Source organism: Molossus molossus, unplaced genomic scaffold, assembly GCF_014108415.1.
Source record: "Molossus molossus isolate mMolMol1 unplaced genomic scaffold, mMolMol1.p scaffold_m16_p_7, whole genome shotgun sequence".
Classification (NCBI taxonomy): Eukaryota; Metazoa; Chordata; class Mammalia; order Chiroptera; family Molossidae; genus Molossus; species Molossus molossus.
Window position 1 is genome coordinate 71,970,775 of NW_023425401.1, and position 25,962 is coordinate 71,996,736.

At 38.9% G+C, this 25,962-nt stretch overlaps 1 protein-coding gene across 1 annotated transcript in view; it reads left to right on the forward strand.

Moving 5' to 3' along the window:
- The first annotated feature begins 223 nt into the window (after positions 1–223).
- BLVRA (biliverdin reductase A) overlaps positions 224–25,962 on the forward strand; it is a 229,804-nt gene continuing 204,065 nt past the window's right edge. The window contains exon 1 of the mRNA XM_036246321.1: positions 224–454. Coding sequence (XP_036102214.1) covers positions 224–454 — 231 coding nt within the window. The remainder of the gene's footprint in view (positions 455–25,962) is intronic.

Consider the following 25,962-nt stretch of genomic DNA (forward strand, 5'->3'; position numbering starts at 1 on the left):
AACATATTAAAAAATGCTTTCAAAACTCCTAAGGTTGGACATTTCTTTCTACCTAGCTATGATGCTGGACCCGTCCTCTTTTTTTTGCTAGTAATGGCCTAACCCTTTCTTTTAAAAGGAATTTCAGCCCTGGGGAGTTAAAACTCTATTGTTTAATACGTCCACTGCCCCTCACTGCTACCAAGCAGGGCGCACAGAACAGGGCAAGAGCACGGCTACAACCATGACCCTGGCATGTTCACACACCATGCTCACAACCCTAGGAGTTCCGTTAACTGAGCAAGGCGCTGGCAGTATCTCCTCCTCTCATAGGTTCCTTGCTTTCTCTTCCGCCGCCTGGCGCCCCACCTCCTCCACCCAGGCGGCCAATCCCTGTCGGCTCCCGGCCAGTTCGCAGGGCGCTGGCGGAACCTGGAGGCTGCTGGAAAAGGTTGTGCTTTGTTCCCAGCTGCAGGTAAGGCACGAACAGGGGAGTGGTGGTGGTGGGGGGGTGGTCATTTGTGGTTTTAGAAAACCCTCTGGCAGGATCTTGAAAACAATGCCAGAGGGAAACTGGCGCTGATAGGCACGGGCTGGACCTGGGCCTAGAGCCTCTGGTACCGTCTTGGTACCGCACACTTATCTCCGCTGGGGCCTGGCCGCCAGAGATCAAGACGTGCTCCCCTAGGGAGGTGCTTTTTAAAGTAAACAAAAGACTATGGGAAAAATGAAATCTGTATTTCATTTACAAAATGTTTATGGTTTCGGTTTTTATGTAGACATAACTCGGCTGCTCCTTCCTAGCTAGTCTAAGCCCTTGGCTTTGAGAGAGGGGAGGGATCTCTAGTTCAGGGAATCTGAGGACATACCAACGGGTTGGTGTTCTACTCCTTTGGTAATAAGTACTGCGCAAGACACTTAACGTCTCCTGGTCGCGCTCTCTCTTTGGAAATTGGAAAATATTAGGTATTTCATAGATGTTGTTGTGAGCATTTATATGAACTAAGTGCACTCTAATAAAAACGAAGACTGATCTCCCAGCAACAACAGATATGTCAAATTATTGATCTGTTATACACAGATATGTGAAATTATTGATACCCTGAAATGTTCCACAAAGGAATTAAGGTAGTTTACAACAAAACTACATAGAATAGTAACAAATAAATATAAAATAAATATAACTCGATATTGAGAGCAGAGACACTGTAAGAACAGAAGATAATTGGGGTAGGGAAAAAGAAAGTGTATCAGTCCTGTCCAATAAAACTTTTTGTGATAATGCAAATGTTCTATATTTTATTAACTTACATTTAAATATCACATCTTTCTAGTGGCTACCTTATAGGACCGTGCAGGTCTATATTGTTTGTTGTTGAGTCTTAAATTTGTCTCTAGGAAGGTAAACTTGGTCAGTTGCATAGTTCTTATCATTTGAAAGTAAATCATACTACCAACTTCATTCATCCCTCAAACATTAATGGCCGTGAAGGAAGCAGAACCTTTCCTGATAATCGTTTGTAAGGACAATTTTCTGTGGATTTTATTATTAGAGCACACTGGTATATTGCTATGTGAAAACTGACACATTGGGGCTGGGAGGGACGGAGTCAATGATATGGCATATTTTATAAAAATTTTTTAGAGTTTTAATTATACAAATGTTAACTAACCTTTATAGAAAAATTTAAAATATATAGATATGCAAAAGAATCTAAATCACTATATATTTTACCATTCAAAGACATAATTACTGTTAATATTTTGATGTATATATTTCCAGACCTTGTCCCATGTAGTCTTTTTATTTTCCTTGATTGGCCCTAAAGTATCCAACTTCTTCCATGAAAGGGAAGCAAAGGTGTGGGGGAAAGGGCCACTTTATCTTTAACCTTAGACCATTCAGGAACCTGGCCTCCTCTGAGAAGGTTGTTCTCTCTAATCCTTCTCTATACTCATGCCAGGGTTTTGGAGCTTTGGGGCAATGATTATAGGCATCTCTGAACATTTTAGAGAGGAGGAAAGAGGAGGCAGGTCTATCATGGCTGTGGTTCGTTCTGCAAGATGAGTAAGTAACCCAGTGTTTCTCAACCTTGGCACTATTGATATTTGGGGTGGATAACTCTTTGTTATGGGGATTTTTTCCTATACATTATAGGATGTTTAGCAACGTTCGTGACACACTTTCCTGCCTCCACATCACGATGATCAGAAGTGTCAGTTGAGAGCCACTGGGTTAATGGAAATCACAAAATTATTGCTAGCATGCTATTGTAACCCAGGAGATCGACCACACTCAGACTCAATTTTTCAGTGTTTGGGGATGCTTTATTACCTGCGCAGGGACTGCAGCCAACCTACACAGAGGAGAACTGCAGCCCCGAGCTCAGGGGGAGGGTTGTTTATATAGGGCAGGGGTCATTCAAGAGTTTAGCAGAGCAAGCAAGCTGCTTGTACAGAAGCAGAGGCAGTTAGCGATAAGCAGGAGGGAACGGAGGTGGGAGGGAGCTGAGGCGAAAAGGAACTGGGTGAACTGGGTCAGCATACATTTATCCTGCTATTCATTCTATTATCTAAGTTCTAAAAACTAACAAATTCGAGACGGATATCAGCGGTTAGTCAGGTGCAATACATATATGTTTAACAGTTACAGTTTTATGGGGTAAAGGGAGCTTCAGTTTCTCCCTATGTTTCTTTACAGAGTATGCAGGACACTCTGGCCTTGGGGCCGTTTCTGTCCTCCCTTTTCCTGAAGGATGTTGCTTTTCAAATTCCCAGTGAAGGTCAAACTCTGGTTAATTTTTATGAGGCTAAAGCCGTCTATAACATTCCCCCCTTTTCTTGCTGTCCCTGAGGTTAATTAGGGCAGCTCAAAGACAAGGTGGATTCTAAGGACAGTGAGCTACAACACTATAAAGAGACTCATTTTACAATTTGCTTGTGGGAGAGATGGATTGAAAGAGAGGCATAACTTAAGCCAAGGAAAATGTTTAGTCCTGACTGTACCATTAATTTACTGTGAGATTTTGGTGGGCAAACATATCAGTTGGGATCCCAACTGAAGGAAGCGCAAAAATGAAAAGAATTTATGAGGGGATTCTTTGTAGAAGAGTGAGTAGGATTCAGGGAGTCAACAAGTGATGGTGGGGCACCCTGGGAAGAGCATCATTGGGGAACCATCCCTACCCTGGTCTGAAGGAGCAGGGAAAGGTCTGTAGTACTAGAACCTCGGGGTAAGGGAGTTGGATTTGGAGTACTGGAAGAGGGGCTGCCCTCCAGAGCTGCTGTATTCTTGGAAGAATGCACCCTTTGCCAGAGCATCAGGAAGGGGCAGGTGGAGAAGGATGTTAAGTACACTGGCCTCTCTCTTTCCCCTCTTCTGCCCACTGGTCTACTATATTGGCCAAACCCAAGTGGAAACTGGAAGCTGTAGGGTGAAGGAGTGTAGGTTATATGGCCTGTGGAGGTCAACCCGCCTTCTGAGGGTGTGGGAGGGTCAGTGGATGTAGAACCACTGTCAGCTAGTGATCTAATGCCTTCCTGACTGCAACGTTAGGGATTGGGGTCTTCCCTTCTTAAGGGATACTTTGGCAGTAAATGGAGATAGGCAAAACTGTTTTTGAAAAATAAGGCACAGCCCTGGCCAGTTTGGCTCAGCGGTTGAGCGCCAGCCTGCGGACCAGAGAGTCCTGGGTTTGGTTCCCGCTAGGAGCACATACCACACACACACACACACACACACAAATAAGCACATATACATGTAGGCCACTGCTCTTTTGAACTCTTCTTCTATTTCATGCAGTAGTGTCAAATCCTGTTTTAGTTACTATAGGATTGGATTTTTTTCAGTTTTAGTGAGGTAATTGACCAAAAAAACTTAAAAGATATTTAAAGTGAACAATGCGATGATACGATAGATGTATACATTTTCAAGACCAGAGCTTATGTTCACATCTTTACCATTTTGAGTTGATTTTTGTGTTTGATTTAAGATAGGTGTCCAGGTTTATACTTTTGCACATGGCTGCAAGTTTTCTAAACACAATTTATTGAAAAACTATCCTTTTCCCATTTTATATTCTTGGCTTTTTGGTCAAAAATTAATTGACCATGTATACATATATATCTGTGTTTATACCAAATACCATACAGTTTTGATTATTGAGCCTCATGATGGAGGTTGAAATCAGAAATTAGTGATGCTTCTGGCTTTGTTCTTTTTTCTCATTGCTTTGGCTATCGGGGTCTTTTGTGGTTCCATACAAATTTTAGGATTTTTTTTTTTATTCTCACCCGAAGACATTTTTGCATTTATCTTCAGATAGAGTGGGGGGAGAGAGGGAGGAAGAGAGAGAGAGAAACATTGATGTGAGAGAGACACATCGCCTAGCTGCCACCCACACGACCCCAACTGTGGCTGGGGACAAACTGCAACTGAGGTATGTGTCCTTAGTGGGAACCAAACCCGGGTCTCTCTGGTCTGTGGGCCGACGCTCTAACCACCGAGCAAAACTGGCCAGGGCGTTGTTTGTTTGTTTGTTTGTTTTCCTATTTCTGAGAAGAATACCATTGGAATTTTGATAGGAATTACAGTGAATCTATAGTTTGCTTTAGATTGTATGAACATTTTAATAACATTAACTCTTCCAGTCCATGAGCACAGAGTATCCTTCCATTTATTTGTCTTTTTCAGTTTCTTTCCTCAATATCTTATAGTTTTCAGTGTTCAGATATTTTATCTCTTTGTTAAATTTATTCCTAAGTACTTATTTTTGATGTGTTTGGGGGGACAGTGGTGGGAGAGACAGAGAACAATGACTGGTTGCCTCCCACGTGACCCGGACCAGGGCCTGGAACAGAACCGCAACTGAGGTACGTGCCCTTGATTGGGATCAAACCTGTGACTCTTTGGTCCATGGGCTGAAGCTCTAACTGCTGAGTCAAACTGGCCAGGGCTGGTTTGTTTTCTTAATTTCTCTTTTTGATATTTTGTTGTCAGTGTATAGAAATGCTAGTGATTTTCGTATATTAATTTTATGTTCTGCAACTTGACTGAATTTGTTGATGAGATCCAACACTTTCTTTTTGTTTTAATTTTTTTGGTGGAGTCTTTAGGGTTTTTTATATATAATGTCATCTTCAAATAAGGGCAAACTTAATTCTTCCTTTCTGATTTAAATACCTTTTATTTCTTTTTCTTGCATAATTGCTCTGACTAGGACTTCCAATACTGTGTTGAATAAAAGTGGTGCAAGTGGGCATCCTTTTCTTGTTCCTGATCTTAGAGGAAACGCTTTCAGCCTTTCACCTTCGAGTATAATGTTACGTGTGGGCAGATGTTGAACCATCCTTGGATCACTTAATTATGGTGTATGATCCTTTTAATGTATTGCTGAATTTGGTTTGCTGATATTTTATTGATGACTCATGCATGCATGTTTTTCAGAGATATTGGCTTGTAGTTTACTTTTCTGTAGTGCCCTTGTCTGGTTTTGTATATGCTGGCCTCATAATGTGAGATTGTAAGTGTTTTCTCCTGTTCAATTTTTTGTGAAGAGTTTGAGAGGATTGGCATTAATTAGTCTTTAAAAATTTTGTAGAATTCACCAGTGAAGTTATCTGATCTTGGACCAATTTTCGTTGGGATTTTTTTTTTTTTTTTAATTACAGTCTCCTTACTAGTACATATGTCCTCATGATTCATTGTTGGTAGGTTGTATTTTTCTAGGAATTTATCTATTTCTTTTTCATTATCCAATTTGTTGATGTATATATATTCATGGAGCCTCTTATGATCCTTTGATTTGTGTGATTAGTCATAACGTCTCTTCTAATATTTTTTTATTAAATTTATTTGAATTCTCTATCTCTTTTTTTTGAGACTAGCTTAGGTTTGTCAGCTTTATTTGTCTTTTTTTAAAAAATATTTTTATTTATTAATTTGTTTTTGTTACAGATGTTTCTCATTTTTCCTCCATTGATACCCTCCTCCCCTACCCCCCAACAGCTTTGTTGTCTATGTTCATTGGTCATGCATACATGCATGTAAGTTCTGTATCTTAAAAAAAAAAAAAACCCGGTCTTAGTTTCATCGATCTTTTCCACTGACTACTTAGTCTCTGCTGTATTTATCTCTGCTCTCATCTTTCTTATTTTCTTCTTTCTATTAACTCTGGGCTTAGTCTACTTCCTTAAGGTGTAAAGTTAGGTTGTTTATTTAAGATCTTTCTTTTTTCTTACTGTAGGCATTTATTGCGATAAACTACCCACTTAGAACTGCTTTTGATGGGTCTCATATGTTTTGTATGCTGTGTTTTTATTTTTCTTTCTTTCAAAATATTCTTTTCTTTTGGACTTCTTTTTTGGTCTATTGATTGTTCAGGAGCATGTTCACATATTTATGAATTTTTCACGTGATTGATTTCCAGTTTTATATCACTGTGGTTAGAAAAGATGCTTGATATAATTTTAATATTCTTAAATTTGTTAAGACTTATTTTGTAGCCAAACATGTGAGCTATCCTGGAACTATTTCAAGTGTGCCTGAGAAGAATGTGTATTCTGTTGCTTTTGAATGGTAGTTTCTGTATATGTCTGTTAGGTTCACCTGCTATAACATGTAGGTTTAGTCCAATATTTCTTTATTGATTTTCTGTCTAGATAATCTATCCATTGTTGAAAGAGGGGTATTGTAGACCCATGCTATGTTTGTATTGCTATCTCTTTTCAGATGTTAATATTTTCTTTATGCATTTAGGTGCTTCCATGTTGAGTGTATAAATATTTACAAATATTATATCCTTTTTTATGAATTGACCCCTTTATTATTATATAATGACTTTGTTTCTTACAGTGTTTAGACTCAAGTCTGTTATGCTTGATATAAATATAACTACCCTGCTTTCTTTTGATTCAGTTTGCATGGAATATCTTTTTCCATTCCTTCATTTCAGACTATCTGTGTTCCTTAAGCTGAAGTGAGTCTCCTGTAGACAGCATATTGTATTGTATTTGTCATTGTCTTGTATTTGTCATTTACTCAGTGACTCTTATCTTTTTTATTGTATATAATCCATTTACATGTAAGGTAATTTAAAACAATTTCAGTTACAGTTTACATTTAATATTATTCTGTATTAGTTTCAGGTGTATATCATAGTGGTTAGACAATCATATACTTTACAAAGTGGTTCCCCTGATAGTTCAAGTACCTACTTGGCCCCATACACAGTTATTGCAGTATTATTGGCTATATTCTTTATGCTGTAATTCACATCTTTGTGACTATTGTATAACTACCAATTTGTACTTATTAATCCCTTCCCATTTTTCTCCTAGCCGCCCAAGTCCCCTCTGCTGTGACAACTGTTTTTATGTCTGTTCTCTGTATTTATGAGTTTTTATTTTGTTTGTTCTTTAGATTCCACATATAAGTGAAATCATATGGTATTTGTCTTTCCCTATCTGACCTATTTCACTTAGCATAATACCCCCTAGATCCATCTATGCTGTCACAAAAGGTTAAGATTTGATTCTTTTTAATGGCTAGTAGTATTCCATTGCTATATGTACCACCACTTTTTTATCCACTTGTCTACTGATGGTCAGTTGGGTTGCTTCCATATCTTAGCTGTTGTAAATATTGCTGCAATGAAAATGGGGAGGGGGGAATATATTCTTTTGTATTAGTGTTTTAGGGTTCTTCTAATATATACCCTGAAGTGGAATTGTTGGCTTATAAGGGAATTCCATTTTTAATTATTTGAGAAACCTCCACACTGATTCCATAGTGGTTGCACCAATCTGCATTTGTACCAACCATGCACTAGGGTTCCCTTTTTTACATATCCTTGCTAACACTTGTTGGTTGATTTAATGATGATACCCTTTCTGACAGGTGTGAAATGGTTTTGATTTGCATTTATCTGATGATTAGTAATGTTGAATAATCACCAATAAGTCCTTTGTAAGTCTACTGGCCATCTATATGTCTTCTTTGGATAAGTGTCTGTTCAGGTCCTCTGCCCTTTTTTTTTTTTTTTATTAATTTATTTTTGTTACAGATGTTGCTCCTTTTTCCTCATTGACAGCCTCCTCCCCAACCCTCCCCGCCCCGTCCCCAGCTTTGTTGTCCATGTCAATTGGTTATGTTTACATGCATATAAGTTCTGTGGTTTATTTTCCACCCAATGCCCTCTTCTGAGGATTGTCAGTCTGTACCCTACTTCCACATCTCTGGGTCTACCCTGTTCCTCAGACTGTTATGTTCATTATATTCCACAAATAACTGAGATCATGTGATATTTGTCTTTCTCTGCTTGGCTTGTTTCACTTAGGATAAGACTTCCCTGTCGTCTCGAAGGATAAGAGATCTTTCTTTCTTAACAGCTGCATATACTCCATTGTGTATATGTACCACTGCTTTTTTATCCGTTCTTCTACTGATGGGCACTTGGGCTGTTTCCAGATCATAGCTATTGTATATAGTACTACTATGAACATAGGGGTACATAATATTCTTTCTGATTGGTGTTTTAGGCTTCTTAGGTTATATTCCCAGAAGTAGGATCATTGGGTCAAATGGCAGTTCAATTTTGAAATTTCTGAGGTCACACCATAGTGTTTTCCACAGTGGCTGCACCAGTCTGCATCCCATCGGCAGTGTACTAGAGCTCGCTTTTCTCCACACCCTTGCCAACACTTGTTGTTTGATGATTTGTTTATGGTGGCCATTCTGACAGGTGTGAGGTGATACCTCATTGTTGTTTTAATTTGCCTCTCTCTGATGATTAGTGATGTTGAGCATTTCTTTATATGTGTCTTGGTCATTTGTATGTCCTGTTTGGAGAGGTGTCTATTTAGTTCCTCTGCCCATTTTGTAATTGGGCTCTTTGTCTTCCTTTTGTTGAGGTGTATAAGCATTCTATATATTTTGGAAATTAGCTGCTTATCTGATGTATCATTGGAAATTATGCTCTCTCATACAGTGGGTTGCCTTTCCATTTTGGTGGTTCTTTCTTTTGCTGTGCAGAAGCTTTTGAGTTTGATGTAGTCGCATGTGTTTATTTTCTCCTTTGTTCTGTTGCCTTAGGTGATGTATCAGTGAAAATTCTGCTGCGTATGATGTCTGAAATTTTGTTGCTTACATTTTCTTCCAGGATTTTTATGGCTTAATGAGTCACATTTAAGTCTTTTATCCATTTTGAGTTTATTCTTGTGTTTGGTGTAAGTTGATGGTCTAGTTTCATTTTTGTCATGTAGCTTTCCAATTTTCCGAACACCATTTATTAAAGAGGCTGTCTTTACTCCATTGTATGCTCTTGCCACTTTTGTTGAATATTAATTGAGCATAATGTTTTGGGTCAATTTCTAGGTTCTCTGTTTTATTCCATTTATCTCTGTGCCAGTTTTTGTGCCAGTACCAGGTTGTTTGGATTACAGTAGCTTTGTAGTATAACCTGATATTCGGCATTGTGATCCTGCCTACTTTGTCCTTCCTTTAGAAGATTGCTGTGGCCATTTGGGGTCTATTTTTGGTTCCATATGAACTTTTGAAGTATTTGTTGTAGTTCTGTGAAGTATGTCGTTGATATTTTGATGGGGATTGCATTGAATCTATAGATTTATTTGGGTAGAAAGGATATTTTAATGATGTTAATTCTTCCAATTCATGAACAAGGTATATGCTTCCACTTTTTTATATCTTCCTCTATTTCATTTTTCATTGTCCTGTAGTTTTCAGTAAATAGGTCCTTTACTTCTTTGGTTAAGTTTATTCCTAGGTATCTTAATCTTTTTGCCATGATGGTAAATGGGATTTTTTTTAGTTTCTCTTTCTGTGAGTTCATCATTGGTGTATATGAATGCCATTGATTTCTTGACGTTAATTTTGTATCCTGCTACTTTGCCAGATTCATTTATTAAGTCTAGTAGATTTTTGATTGAGTCTTTGGGGCTTTCTACATATAATATCATGTCATCTGTTAAAAATACAGTTTTACTTCCTCCTTTTTAATTTAGATCCCTTTTATTTTTTCTTCATGTCTGATTGCTGTGGCTAAGACTTCCAGTACTATGTTAAATAATAGTGGCGAAAGTGGGCATCTCTGTCTTGTTCCTGTTCTTAAGGGAAATGTTTTTAGTTTTTGTCCACTGAGTATGAAGTTGGCTGTAGGTCTTTCATATATGGCCTTTATTATGTCGAGATAAGATACCTCTATTCCCACATTGTTGAGTGTTTTTATCAGAAATGGGTTCTGGATTTTGTTGAATGCTTTTTCAGTGTCTATTGATACGATCATATGATTTTTATCTTTCATTTTATTTATGTGGTGTATGACATTGATTTATTTGCGAATATTGTACCAGCCTTGCATCCCTGGGATGAATCTCACTTGGTCATGGTGAATAATTTTTTTGATGTATTGCTGGATTAGATTTGCTCGTATTTTTTTCAGATTTTGGCATGTATGTTCATCTGGGATATTGGCCTGCAGTTTTCTTTCTTTGTAGTGTCTTTTTTTGAATTTGGAATTAGAATTATGCTGGCCTCATAAAATGAGTTTGGAAGTCTTCCTTCTTCTTGAATTTTTGGAAATAGTTTGAGGAGAATGGTATTAGTTCTTTGAATGTTCAGTAAAATTTCCCCATGAAGCCAGCCGTTCGGGCCTGGGCTTTTGTTTGCTGGGAGAGTCTTGATTACATCTACAATTGCCTTTGTTGTTATTGGTCTGTTCAAGTTTTCTGTCTCTTTCTTGGTTCAGTTTTGGGACACTGTGTGTTTCTAGAAATTTGTCCATTTCGGTTTGATTGTCGAATTTGTTGCCCTATAACTGTTCATAATATTTGTTAACAAACTTTTGTATTTCTGTGGTGTGAGTTATTATTTCTCCTCTCATTTCTGATTTTGTGTATTTGGGTTCTCTCTCTTTGTTTCTTGGTGAGTCTAGCTAAGGGTCCATCAGTCTTGTTTATCTTTTCAAAGAACCAGCTCTTTGTTTCATTGATCCTTTGAATCTTTTTTTTTTTTTTTGATTTCCATGTCATTTATTTCCGCTCTGATCTTTACTATTTCCTTCCTCTACTTGCTCTGTGGTTTTCTTTTGGTTTTCTCTCTAGCTCTTTTTTTTGGTACATGCCCCTGGCAGGAACTGAACCCGGGACTCTGTGGTCCGCAGGCCTTTGCTCCAACTGCAGAGCCAAACTGACCAGGGCTGCTTTCTAGCTCTTTAAGTTGTGAGGTTAGATAGTCTAATAGAAATTATTCTTCCTTCTTGAGGTAGGCCTGTAGTGCTATAAACTTCCCTCTCAGAACTGCTTTCGCTGCATCCCATAGATTTTGTGTTGTTGTGTGTTCATTTTCTTTGGTTTCCAGGAAGTTTAAAATTTCTTTCTTGATCTCCATGGTAACTCACTCATTGTTTATTAACATGCTCTTTAGCCTCCAAGTGTTTGAATGTTTTTGTGTTATAATTGAGTTCTAGTTTTATGCCATTATGATCTGAGAAGATGCTTGATATGATTTCAGTCTTCCTGAACTTGTAGAGACTTTGTGTCCTAACATGTGGTCTATTTTTGAGAACGTACCATGTGCACTTGAGAAGAATGTGAATTCTGTCGTTTTGGGGTGTAATTCTCTGTAGATATCTATTAAGTCTATTTGGTCTACTGCTTCATTTAGAGTCTCTGTTTCCATGCTAAATTTTTGTCCAGAAGATCTATCCAGTGGTATAAGTGGGGTGTTAAAATCACCCACTAAGATCATATTTCTATTGATCTCTCCCTTGAAGTCCTTCAGAAATTTTTTAGTATGTTTGGTGCATATATGTTTAGCAGTGTCGTATCCTCTTGTCAGATTGATCCTTTTAATATTATGTAGTGACCTTTGTCTCTTATTATGGACCTCATTTTGAAGTCTATCTTGTCGGATGTGAGTATTACTGCAACAGCTTTTTTTTCATTTTTGTTTGCTTTGTACATTTTTTTCCATCCCTTCACTTTCATCCTGTGTTAATCTTTTCTTGTCAGGTGATGCTTTCTGTGGGTCATGCTTTCTTGTCCAATGAGCTACCCTATGTCTTTTGATTGGAGCATTTAAACCATTTACACTTAAGGTTATCATTGATAGATAGTTATTAGTTGCCATTTATATTTTATGCCTGTGTTCTTCTTTCTCTTTCTCTGTTTCTTCTTCTTCTTAGAACAGTCCCTTCAGCATTTCTTGTAGTGCTGGTTTGGTGGTGGTAAATTCTTATAGCTGTTTTTGTTTTTGTTTTTTTTTATTTGCGAAGCTCTTTATTTCCACTTCAATTTTGAATGATAGCTTTGCTGGATAGAGTAGTCTTGGATTCAACCCTTGCCTTGTATTACTTTGTACACTTCCTGCCTCTCCCTTCTGGCAGCGTTTCTATTGAGAAATCAGCTGACAGTCTAATGGGAGCTCCCTTCTATGTAACTTTTTGTCTCTCTCTTGCTTCCTTTAAGATTCTTTGTCTTTAATGTTTGTCATTGTTATTATGATTTGTCTAGCTGTGGTTCTTCTGGGATTCATCTTTCTTGGGACTCTGTGTTTCCTGGACTTGTGTGGCTTTTTCCTTCACCAGTTTAGGAAAGTTTTCTGCCATTATTTCTTCAAACAGATTCTCTATTCCTTTCTCTGATTCTTCTTCTTCCAGTACCCCTATAATGCAAATGGTGTTATGTTTGTATTATCCCACAGCTCCCTTAAACCCTCCTCTTGCTTTTTAAACTTTTTTTCGATTTGCTGCTTTTTTTGGTTGTTTTTCTCTACTTTGTCTTCCAAGTCGCTGATTCGGTCTTCAGCTTCTTCTAATCTACTATTGAACCCTTCTCAGGTATTTTTTTATATCAGCTATGACATTCTTTGTTTCCTCTTGATTTTTATGTATAGCTTCTACCTCTTTATGCGTTGCTTCTACATCTTTTTATAAGCTGAAGTAGTTCCCACTGAGCTCTTCATAATTCTTATTAAGTTGCTTGTAGTTCCCACCAAATTGTTTGAGCACCCTTATAATCATTGCTTTGAATTCTTTGTCTGACAAGTTGCTTTCCTCTAGTTCCTGTAGTTCCATTTCTGGTGATTCCTCTTTTTTTTTTATTTGGGTGTTGTTTGTCTCACCATTTTAGCAATCTGGTAGTTCTAAGCCTGGTGAGAGATGTTAGAATGTGTAGGCAGGTCAGTGTGTATTAATTAAGGCTGCTGTGCCTCCCAGCCTATTTTGGTATATGGCTCCTCTTGTCTGCTGTGAGTCATGGAGAGTGACACCTGGCAGCTTAAATTGGTATGTTGTGCAGATCTTGGCTCCCCGAGATTCTCTGCTTCTTGGTCTGGGCACAGCTCTTGATCAGTGTTTGCTGATGCGCTGCTGTAGGCCAGGAGCCTGGGCTGGCCTGCCTGCTGCAGGGCGCCTGGGTCCTGGGCTGGGTGCGCCTTGCCACAGGCCAGGGTTTTGGGCTGGGTGCTAGACGCCACAGGTCTGAGTCCTGGGTTTGCTGCTCACTGCCACAGGCCTGGGTCCTGGGCTGGGTGCGTGCCCCCATGGGCCTGGGTCCTCGGCTGGGTGCACACCACTGTAGGGCTGGGTCCATGCCACTGTAGGCCTGGGTCCCCAGCTGGGCGCGCGCCACAGGAGGCCTGGAATCTGGAGCCTGTGGCCTTGGGCCTGGAGCGTTTGGGCCTCAGTGCGGCCACAGGCCTGGGCAAGCTGCTGCTGCTGTTGGGGGTGGGGCTCTGGCTCCTGGCTGGTTTCAGTTACTCCTGCTGGCACCCACTGTATGCTGACCCTGCCAACACAACTGAGTTCACTGGAAGGATGGTGCAGGGCGCTCTAGTGGACTCAGGTTGCTGGTCCCCAGCCGCTCTCTCTTTTCTTAATTCATCTCTATTGTTGAATGCAGTTTGAATATTTAATTTTACTCTCTTTTAGATTATAGAGTTTCTGCTGTGAAATATGATAATAATTTTTTTAACTCATCTTTATTGTTGAATGTATTACAGATGTTTCTCCCATTTTTCCCCATTGAAACCCCTCCTCCTCCATCCTGCCCCCCTCCTACCTTCCCCACACTATTGTGGGTATCCATTGGTTATGCATATATGTATAGAAGTTATTTGGTTTATCTCATCCTGCCCTCCCTCCCCCCTTCCCTTTGTGGTTGTTCAGTTTAACAACCAATTTGTACTTCTTAATTCCTTTATCTTTTTCACCCATCCCCAGCCCCCACCCATCTGGCAAGCAAAAAAAAGTTCTCTGTATCTATGAGTCTGTTTCTGTTCTGCTTGCTCATTTTGTTTGTAGATTCAATTGTTGACAGATATGTATTAATTGCCATTTTATTGTTCATATTTTTGTTGTTTTTCACCTTCAGAAGAATCTTCAACATTTCATATGATGCTGGTTTGGTGTTGATGAACTCCTTTAGTTTTTTCTTGTCTGGGAAACTCTTGATATGTCCATCGATTCTAATTAATAGCTTTGCAGGATACAGTAATCTTGGTTGTAGGTCACTGCTTTTCATCACCTTGAATATCTCTTTGCCAATTCTTTCTGGCCTACACAATTTCTTTTGAGAAATCAGCTGACAGTCTTATGGGAGCTCCTTTGTAGGTAATGGACTGCTTTTCTCTCACTGCTTTTAAGATTCTCTCTTTGTATTTAACCTTTGGCATTTTGATGATGATGTGTCTTGGTGTGGACATTTTTGGGTTCAACTAGTTTGGGACTCTCTGTGCTTCCTGGACTGTGTCTGTTTCCTTCACCTTCACCAAGTTAGGGAAGTTTCTGTCATTATTGTTTCAACTAGGTTTTCAATTTCTTGCTCTCTCTCTTCTCCATCAGGTACCCCTGTGATGTGAATGTTGGCACACTTGAGATTGTCCCAGAGGCTCTTTACATTTTTTTGGATTCTTTTTTTTTTCTTTTCTTTTATTTATAAATCATATTTGTGAATAACATTTTATTTTAATTTACAAAGCTATATATATACATTTGTTTATTTTTAATTAATTTATTTTTGTTACAGATGTTGCTCCTTTTTTTCACCACTGATTCCCCCCTCTGCCTCCCTCCCCACCCTGTCCCCACCTTTGTTGTCCATTGTTTTTGTTTTGTTTTTCTTCCATTTCCTTAGGTTTTATTTCTCTCAGCAATGTTTTATAGCTTTCAGCACACAAATCTGGACACCTATTGTACATTTAATCTGAAAAATGTAATTTTTTTTTTCCTTTTTCCCCTACTGATTCCCCCCTCCCCCTCCCTCCCTGCCCTGTCCCCAGTTTGTTGTCCATGTCCACTGTTCATGCATACATGCATATAAGTTCTGTGGTTTCTCTCTCCCCCACCATAGCTTCCTCTGGTGATTGTCAGTCTGTACCCCACTTCCACGTCTCTGGGACTACCCCATTCCTCACTGTTATGTTCATTATATTCCACAAATAAGTGAGATCATATGATACTTGTCCTTCTCTGTATGGCTTGCCTCATTCAGGATGATACTCTCCAGGTCCCTCCATGTAGTCTCAAAGGATAAGAGATCTTTCTTTCTTACAGCTGCGTAGTACTCCATTGTGTATATTTACCACAGCTTTTTTATCTGTTCATCTACTGATGGACACTTGGGCTGTTTCCAGATCTTAGCTATTGTAAATGGAGCTGCTACAAGCATGGGGGTACATATATTCTTTCTGATTGGTGTTTCAGGCTTCTTAGGGTATATTCCTAGAAGTGGGATCACTGGGTCAAATGGAAGTTCAATTTTTAATTTTTTGAGGTAACACCATATTGTTTTCCATAGTGGCTGCGCCAATCTGCATTCCCACCAGCAGTGTACTAGAGTCCCCTTTTCTCCACACCCTCGCCAACACTTGTTGTTTGATGATTTGTTGATGGCGGCCATTCTGACAGGTGTGAGGTGATACCTCATTGTTGTTTTCATTTGTATCTCTCTGATGATTAGTGATGATGAGCATTTCTTCATATGTCTCTTAGCCATTTGTATGTCCTGTTTGGAGAGGTGTCTATTTAGTTCCTCTGCCCATTTTTTAATTGGGTTCTTTGTCTTCCTTTTGTGAAGTTGTAAGAGCACTCTCTATATATTAGAAATTAACCCCTTATCTGATATACCAATTATGTTCTTCCATACAGTGGGTAGCCTTTCTGTTTTGAGGATTGTATCTTTCGCTGTGCAGAAGCTTTTGAGTTTGATGGAGTCCCATATGTTCATTTTCTCCTTTGTATCTATTGCCTTAGGTGATGTATCATTGAAAATTCTGCTGCGTATGTTGTCTGAAATTTTGTTGCCTACAGTTTCTTCTAGGATTTCTGTGGATTCATGAATCACATTTAAGTCCTTCATCCATTTTGAGTTTATTTTGGTGTAGGGTGTAAGTTTATGGTCTAGTTTCATTTTCCTGCAAGTAGGTGTCCTATTTTCCCAGCACCATTTATTAAAGAGGCTTTCCTTACTTCCCTGTATGCTCTTGCCAACTTTGTCAAATATTAATTGAGCATATTGCCTTGGGTCCATTTCTGGGTTCTCTGTTCTGTTCCACTGGTCTATATGCCTGTTCTTGTGCAATTACCAGGCTGTTTTGATTATGGTGGCTTTGTAGTATAAGCTGAAATCTTGTATAGTGATCCCTCCAACTTTGTTTTTCCTTTTCAAGATTGCTGTGGCTATTCGAGGTCTTTCCATGTCCATTGTTCATACATACATGCATATAAGTTCTGTGGTTTATCTCTCCCCCCCAACCCCTTTTCTGGGATTGTCAGTCTGTACCCCACTTCCACGTCTCTGGGAATACCCCATTCCTCAGACTGTTATGTTCATTATATTGCACAAATAAGTGAGATCATGTGATATTTGTCTTTCTCTGCTTGGCTTGTTTCACTTAGGATAATACTTTCCAGGTCCCTCCATGTCGTCTCAAAGGATAAGAGATCTTTCTTTCTTACCCCTGCATAGTACTCCATTGTGTATATGTACCACAGTTTTTGTATCCATTCGTCTACTGAAGGACATTTGGGCTGTTTCCAGATTTTAGCTATTGTAAATAGTGCTGCTATGAACATGGGGGTACATATATTCTTTCTGATTTGTGTTTCAGGCTTCATAGGGTATATTCCTAGAAGTGGGATCACTGGGTCAAATGGAAGTTCAATTTTTAATTTTTTGAGGTAACACCATATTGTTTTCCATAGTGGCTGCACGAGGCAGCATTCCCACCAACTGTGTACTGGAGTCCCCTTTTCTCTATACCCTCGCCAACACTTGTTGTTTGATGATTTGCTGATGGCCGCCATTCTGACAGGTGTGAGGTGATACCTCATTGTTGTTTTAATTTGCATTTTTCTGATGATTAGTGATGTTGAGCATTTCTTCATATGTGTTTTGGTATGTCCTGTTTGGAGAGGTGTCTATTTAGTTCCTCTGCCCATTTTTTAATTGGGTTCTTTGTCTTCCTTTTGTTGAGCTGTATAAGCATTCTATAGATATTGGAAATTAACCCCTTATATGATATATCTTTGGCAATTATCCTCTCCCATACTGTGGGTTGCCTTTCCATTTTGATGATTGTATTTTTTGCTGTGCCGAAGCTTTTGAGTTTGATGTAGTCCCATGTGTTCATTTTCTTCTTTGTTTCTGTTGCCTTAGGTGATGTATCATTGAACATTCTGCAGCGTATAATGTCTGAAATTTTGTTGCTTACATTTTCTTTTATGATTTTTATGGATTCATGAATCACATTTAAGTCTTTTATCCATTTTGAGTTTATTCTTGGATATGGTGTAAGTTGATGGTCTAGTTTCACTTTTTTTGCATGTAGCTGTCCAGTGTTCCCAACACCATTTGTTAATGAGGCTGTCCTTACTTCACTGTATGCTCTTGCCACCTTTATCAAATATTAATTGAGCATATTGCCTTGGGTTCATTTCTGAGTTCTCTGCTCTGTTCCATTGGTCTATATGTTTGTTGTTGTGTCAGTATGAGGCTGTTTTGATTACGGTGGCTTTGTAGTATAACCTGAAATCTGATAATGTGATCCCTCCATCTTTGTTTTTATTGTTCAAGATTGCTGTGGCTATTCAAGGTCTTTTTTGGTTCCATATGAACTTTTGAAGTATTTGTTCTAGTTCTGTGAAGTATGTCATTGAGATTTTGAAGGGGATTGCATTGAATCTATAGTTTGCTTTGTTTAGTATGGACAATTTAATGATGTTGATTCTTCCAATCCATGATCCAGGTATGTGCTTCCACTTTTTTATATCTTTCTCTATTTCTTTTTTCAATGACGTATATTTTTCTGCAAATAGGTTCTTTATTTCTTTGGTTAAGTGTATTTCTAGATATCTTAATATTTTTACTGCGATGGTGAATGGAATTGTGTGTTTAGTTTCTCTTTCTGTGAGTTCATCATTGGTTTATAAGAATGCCATCATTTTTTTTTTTTATCCTCACCCGAGGACATTTTTCCATTTTTTTTGTTCAGATATAGTGGGAGGGAGAGAGATAGAGAGAGGCATCGATGTGAAAGAGACACATCGAGTGGTTTCCACACACATGACCCAACCAGGGCCGGGAACAAACTGCCACTGAGTAACGTGCCCTTAGCGGAAACCGAACACGGGTCTCTCTGGACCACAGGCTTACACTCTAACCGCCGAGCTAAACCAGCCAGGGCCCATCAATTTTTTGACGTTAATTTTGTATCCTGCTACTTTGCCAAATTCATTTATTAAGTCCAGTAAATTTTTGATGGAGTCTGTGGGTTTTTCTACGTATATGATCATGTCATCTGCAAACAATGACCGTTTCACTTCCTCCTTTTTCATTTAGATCCCTTTTATTTTTTTCTCCTGCCTGATTGCTGTGGCTAAGACTTCCAATACTATGTTAAATAAGAGTGGTGGAAGTGGGCATCCTTGCCTTGTTCTTGTTCTTACGGGGAATGGTTTTAGTTTTTGCCCATTGAGTATGATGTTGGCTGTAGGTCTTTCATACATGGCCTTTATTATGTTGAGATATGATCTCTCTATTCCCAGATTGGTGAGAGTTTTTATCAGAAGTAGGTGCTGGATTTTGTTGAATGCTTTTTCAGCATCTGTTGATATGGTCATATGATTATCTTTCATTTGGTTTATGTGGTATATGACATTGACTTATTTGCGAATAATGTACCAGCTTTGCATCCCTGGGATGAATCCCACTTGGTCATGGGGAATAATTTTATTAATATATTGCTGGATCCGATTTGCTAGTATTTTGTTCAGGATTTTGGCATCTATGTTCATCAGGGATATTGGCCTGTAGTTTTCTTTCTTTGTAGTGTCTTTTTCTGGTTTTGGAATTAGAATTATGCTGGATTCATAAAATGAGTTTGGAAGTCTACCTTTGTCTTGAATTTTTTGAAATAGTTTGAGGACAATGGGTATTAATTCTTCTTTGAATGTTCAGTAACATTCTCCCGTGAAGCTGTCCCGGCCTGGGAGAGTGTTGATTACATCTTCAATTTCTTTAGTTGTTATTGGTCTGTTTGAGTTTTTTATCTCTTCCTGGTTCAGTTTTGGGAGACTATGTGTTTCTAGAAATTTGTCCATTTCGCTTAGATTGTCGAATTTGTTGTCGTATAATTGTTCATAATATTTGTTAAAAATCTGTTATATTTCTGTGGTGTGAGTTATTATTTGGGTTTTCTCTGGTTCTTGGTGAGTCTAGCTAAGGGTCCATCAATCTTGTTTATCTTTTCAAAGAACCAGCTCTTTGTTTCATTGATCCTTTGAATTGTTTTTTTTTTGGTGTTCCTGTCATTTATTTGTGCTCTGATGTTTACTATTTTCTTCCTTCTACTTGCTATGGTGTTTTCTTTTTGTTTGCTTTCTAGTTCTTTAAGTTGTGAGGTTATATATTCTGTTAGAAATGTTTCTTGCTTCTTGGGGTAGGCCTGTAGTGCTATAAACTTCCCTCTCAGAACCGCTTTTGGTGCATCCCATAGATTTTGTGTTGTGTGTTCATTTTCATTGATTTCCAGGAAGTTTTTAATTTCTTCCTTGATCTCCATGGTAACCCACCCAGTGTTCAATAACATGCTATTTAGCCTCAATGTTTTCAAACGTCTTTGCATCTTCTTGTTGCAATTGATCTCCAGTTTCATGCCACTGTGATCTGAGAAGATGTTTGATATGATTTCAATCTTCTTGAACTTGTAGAGACTTAGTTTGTGTCCTAACATGTGGTCTATCTTTGACAGTGTCCCATATGCACTTGAGAAGAATGTGAATTCTGCAGTTTTGGGGTATAATTCTCTGTAGATATCTACTAAATCCATTTGATCTAGTGCTTCATTTAGACTCTGTGTTTCCTTGCTAAACTTTTTTGTAGAAGATCTATCCAGTTATGTCAACAGGGTGTTGAAGTTCCCTGCTATGATTGTGTTGCTGTCAATTTCTCCTTTGACGTCCTCCAAAATATTTTAAATATATGTTAGTGCTCCTATATTGGTTGCATATATGTTTACCAAGGTTATATTTTCCTGTTGGATAGATCCTTTCAATATTATGTAGTGGCCTTCTTTGTCTCAAGTTATGGTCTTCATTTTGAAATCTACTGTATCAGATATGAGTATTGCTACCCCAGGTTTTTTTGTGGATTCTTTTTTCTTTTTGCTGTTATGGTTCGGTGTTCTCTGCTTCTTTATATTCCAAATTGATGGTTTGCTTCTTGGCTTTACCTACTGTACTATTGAGTCCTTGTAAATTATTCTATATTTCAGTTAAAGCATTGTTCATTTGTGACTGGTACTTTTTTTTATGTTTTTGTTCTTCTCACTAAGTTCCCCTGAGGTCTCTTTAAGTTCCTTGAAGGTCTCATTAAGTTCTTTGAATGTCTCACCAAGTTTCTTAAGCAACCTTATAACCTTGATTTGAATTCTGCATCTGTTGGATTGCTTATCCATTTTTTTTAGTTCTTTTTCCTAGAGTTTTGTTCTTTGTTTTCATTTTGTACATATTTTTTTTGTCTCTTTCATTTTCACTGTTTCCCTGTGATTGTTTTTATGTATTAGGCAGAGTTGCTATGTCTCCTAGGCTTCATAGGGTGGTCTGGTGTTGTAGATGTCCTTGGGATCCAGTGGCACAGTCTCCCTGATCATCCCTGCTGGGCCCTCAAGGTGCACCCCTAAGAGTTCACTGTACACCCTCTTGTTGTGTTTGAGTCTAGTTTGCTGTTGGCATGTCAATGGGAGGGATTTACCCAGGCTGATCAGCTGAAAGGACTGGTTGTTCCCACTAGCCACTGGCTTCTGACTGCCTTGGAGGATCAGCTGTGTATAGGCCCACCACACAGAGCAAGACTTACTTCATGAGGTCTCTGGTACCCACTGAGTCCACTCACTGAGTGTGTCACTTGTGGAGGTGGTTGGGTGGTGGTGTTTTGATGTGGTCTGAAGCTGTCCACTGGGTTTGCTGTCTCTGGGGTAAGGTCAGCCACTGCGTGGCCACCCAGCATAAGCAAAAATGTGATCTGCTGATGGTTGCTTTTTGTGCTGGGCTTGGAGGTTTCCAGGAAAATCCAAGTTGTGACCCAAGGCCTGGGGCCACTTAACCAGAGGTGGGGCTTGCTGAGACCAGATGCTGCTTGTTTGAGAAATTTTAGGAAACTCTGAAGCAGGATCCAAGACAGGCCCATTCTATGGTAAAACAACTTGGGTGGGCCCTAAAGCTGGGTGGGGTGGGGCCTCAGGGAATCACCAGGGCGGGGCCAATAGTGTGAGGCAGTTTGTTGGAGTCCCAGATATGGTGATAGTCTACCTGCCTTGTGGGGGAAGGGCTCACCAAAGGAACAAGAGCCTCCACCAGCACATCTGTCCAGGAGAAAGCTACCCTTCCAGCTCTCGTCCCAAGGCCAAACAGCTCAGTTCTTCCCTCTTCTTTGATGCCCTTCAAGGTGTATCCCTTCTGAGCTTAGAGGGAGCAAGTCCGAGAAAGTCTGTGTGGGCCCTTTAAGATGAGCTGCCTGGGGCTTCCACAGCTGAAACCTCCTGCTGGTTTTACAGCCAGAAGTTATGGGGACTTTTCTTCCTGGCACTGGGACCTTGAGCTGGGTGCCTGGTGGGGGACGGGGACCCCTTACTCCTCAGGGAGGACCTTTTTAGCCAAGATGTCCCTCCTATTTTTATCTGCCACACATGGGTTTGATAACAGCCTGTCCAAGCCTCCGCCCTTCCTACCAGTCTCAATGTGGTGGCTGCTTTAATTTTGTAGTTAAGTCTTCCATTCAGCTCGATTTCAGGTGGTTATGAATGATTGTTGTGCTGTAGTTTCGTTGTAATTTTGATGTGGTTGTGGGAGGAGGTGAATACTGCATTTACCTACGCCACTATCTTGACTGGAAGTCTGATGATAATTTAATGGGCTTTCCTTTATAGGGTACTGTCTTCTTTTTCCTGGCTGTCTTGAGAATTCTTTCTTTGTCATCAATTTTTGACAGTTTTAATAGAATGTGTTTTGGAGAAAGCCTTTTTGGGTTGAGATAATTAGGTGTTCTGTTTTCTTCTTGGATTAGAATATCTAGCTTTTTCCGTAGGTTTGAGTTCTTGTCAACTATTTGTTTGAATAGGCTCTCTGTTTCCCTTTCCCTCTCTTGTTCTTTTGTTATGCCTGTTAGTCTTATATTACTTATAGTTCTCCTAGAGTTCTTTCTGTCTTTATTTATGCTGACGTCTCTCTTTTCTTCTCTCTTCATTATTTCTAAATTTTTGTCTTTGATATCACCAATTCTTTCCTCCACTTGGTGAGATCTATTTCCTAAGTTTGCTAATTTATTTTTTATCTCTTTCATTGAATTCTCTATCTCCAGAATTTCTGTTGTTTTTTTTTAAGTTTTAATCTCTTTGGTAAACTTCTTGCTTTGTTCATTGATTTTTATTTCTACATTCATTAAATTGTTTATATGTGTTTTCTTGTAACTCACGTAATTTCTTTTTCAGGACTGCAGTCTTGAGTTCTCTGTTATTTAAATCACATATTTCCATGTCTTTAATTTTATTTTCTGAAGATTTCTTTTTCTTCCTACATTGGTTATTCATGGTATTTCCTTCTGTCTAAGTATCTGTATATGGTGGTACTTCTCTAGTAGGTTCATAAGCCTTTCTATTGTTTTCTAGTAGGTAACACTGAAGCACATTTTTTTTTTTTTTTTAGTTTTCTTGCACTGGTCTGGTTTTTCAGATCTCTGCAGAGTAGTGGCACATGTCCTGTGTTTTCTTTTTCTTTATTCTTTCTTTATTTCATCCTCACCCGAGGACATTTTTCCTTTTCTTTTTTGTTCAGATAGAGTGGGAAGGGGAGAGAGAGAGAGAGAGAAACATCGATGTGAAAGGGAGGGACACATCGTTGGTTGCCACCCACATGACCCAAAGAGGGCCGGGGATAAACTGCAACCGAGGTATGCGCCCTTAGTGGAAACCGAACCCGGGTCTCTCTGGACCGCAGGCTGACGCTCCAACCGCTGAGTCAAACTGGCCAGGGCTGTCCTGTGTTTTCTGGGAAGGTGGGAATTGCCTATTTGTTCAGGTCTGAGTGGACCAACCCTGAATAAATAAGTAGTGGAGGATATGGTTCCAAACTGGTGAAATCCCAGTGCTGTCTCCTATACCCAGGTGCTGTTAGCAGTGTAGCTGGGATGCGTGTGGGTTGGGTGAGCTGGTGGCTGTCTGGTACCTTTGTTGTTTGGTTTCCCAGTAATGATGACTGGCATTCATCAGTAGTCTCCCCTCTGTATTTCCACCATATACTAGGATTAATTACAGAATATGACGGTTCCTCAGGGAAACAGTGTTTCTGCTGTACCAGTTTTCAGGTTTGTAAATAATGTGCTTTGCAACCTGACATACAGGTACAGCTTCTATCTCTGGGGAGGTGAGTGGAGGTGAACTCTGGGAGGGTGATGGGAGGCAGTCAGGTTTTGTTGCTCTTTTTTCTGTCTGGAATTGACTGATAACTGTGACCTCACCTCTGTGCTTTGTTCCTGCCCAGTTTACTGGGTTCAGCTGCTGCACATCCTGGCCACACCCACAGAAATACCACAGCAGTATCGCTCCCCTTCCTGGAGTAAGGGGGTGGCAACCTGTTTCCTCCCCTCTCCTGGCTGTACTCTGCAGTGAGCTCCTGGCTGGGAGCTCCAGGATGCCTCCCTGGCATTGTTTCAGCTCTTCTCTTCCCACCTCCCCAGTTTGCTTCCACTAGCCCACCTGCAGATGTTCCCATTATTTACAATTTTTATTGAATGTATTGGGGTGATATTAGTTAATAAAATCATTTGGGTTTCAAGTATACAATTCGATAATACATCATCTATACATTGTATTCTGTGTTTACCCAAAGTCAGGTCTACTTCTGTCCCCATTTATCATCACTCCTTTACCATCTTCTACCTGTTGATTACTCCTTTCCCTCTGGTAATCACCAAACTGTTGTCTGTATTTATGATTTATTTTTTACTTAATCCCTTTAGGATGGTTCAATGTTTAGATCTCTCAGATGTGTTGTACATTGAGCAGGAAATTCTTTGTTGAATTATAGCTGTTCAGTTTGTTGAAACTTAAAGGGGAGAGACCAAGGGGACCTCTCATGCCACTATTTTTCTGAAATCCAGTGGTGGTCTTTTTTATTAACTTCCTGGTAAACCATTGCAGACTAACTTGCCATTTGTCATTATGTAGTAATTTAGGAACTAAATCAAGATTCTTCTTCTTCCACCTCTTCCTCTTCTGCTTCCGTTTCTACTACTTCTGCTTCTGCTTCTGTTCCTTCTCCTTTTTTTTTTTTTTCTTTGCTTCTCCTACAGAGGCATACCATGTATATCTAGATGTGAAGGACTATTAATGAATCCTAATTTAATGTATATATTTTATGCTATCATAGGCACAGTCCCGATAGATTTTTTACATTGACAAAGATGTTCCAAAATTAATCTGGAGGTTCGAGCAAGCAAGAATAGATAAGAATATTGATCTAGTTAATGAGAGAACTTGAACTGCCAGATATCAAAACATATTTTAAAGCTATAATCATGTAAATAATATATTAGATCCATGGGAATCGAGGTTGATGACACAGCAGAGGCAGTGAAAAACAAATAATCATATTCATAAGAATTTATGTATAAATCATTGGTGGAAAAGGATGAAATAGTTAATAAATGATTTGGGAACAAGACTATTCAGGGAAAATTACAGTTACAGTCTTATGCCATATACCAAAACACAATTTAGATGGATTAAAAAATAAAAATGTAAGTAAGCAAACAGTTAAAAATCTAAAAGTAAATAAAAATGTGCTATTATAAATATTTGTAAACATAATACTAAATGTTGGACAGTTAGAGCCTTTTAGTTTTTGACCATTTAAATATTAAATTCTTGAAATAAACAAACCTAAATTTTCTTGTTGTAAGTTCAGGTCTTAGGTCTTTTAGAATATTTAAAAGTACACAGTAAGATTTTCCCAGGGTTCTGTTCAAACTTGAACTGGTCTTGACAGGACAGTGGGGAGATAGGGAAAAAGAAATGAGAGGTGTGCAGGGAGCATGTTGAACAGTAGAGTAAAATCTCATCTGGGCTTGGGGTTGCTGCCTTATAAAAGGTGTTGAAATATAATAGAAGAGAAAAGCATATGGAAAAGATCTGGCCAGGATACTGCAGTTGAATTTGCTCCCAGGTAGTAGACCACTGATAGCTAATACATTTAAAATTTCTAGGAAGGATTCTTTCTTATGCATGTTCATCTCTGCAAATTGTTTCTTTGTTTTCTTTTGTTTTACTTTTCCCAGATTCTGTGGAAAAGCAGTAAAGTTTATAAATAATGTTTTGTAAACTATTTTTCATTGGAAAGTTTCCCTAAAAGTTCTTATTAGAAAGAAAAGGCAAGTAGTATAAATGTTTCTGCAAAGAAAAAGGACTCAGAGAAA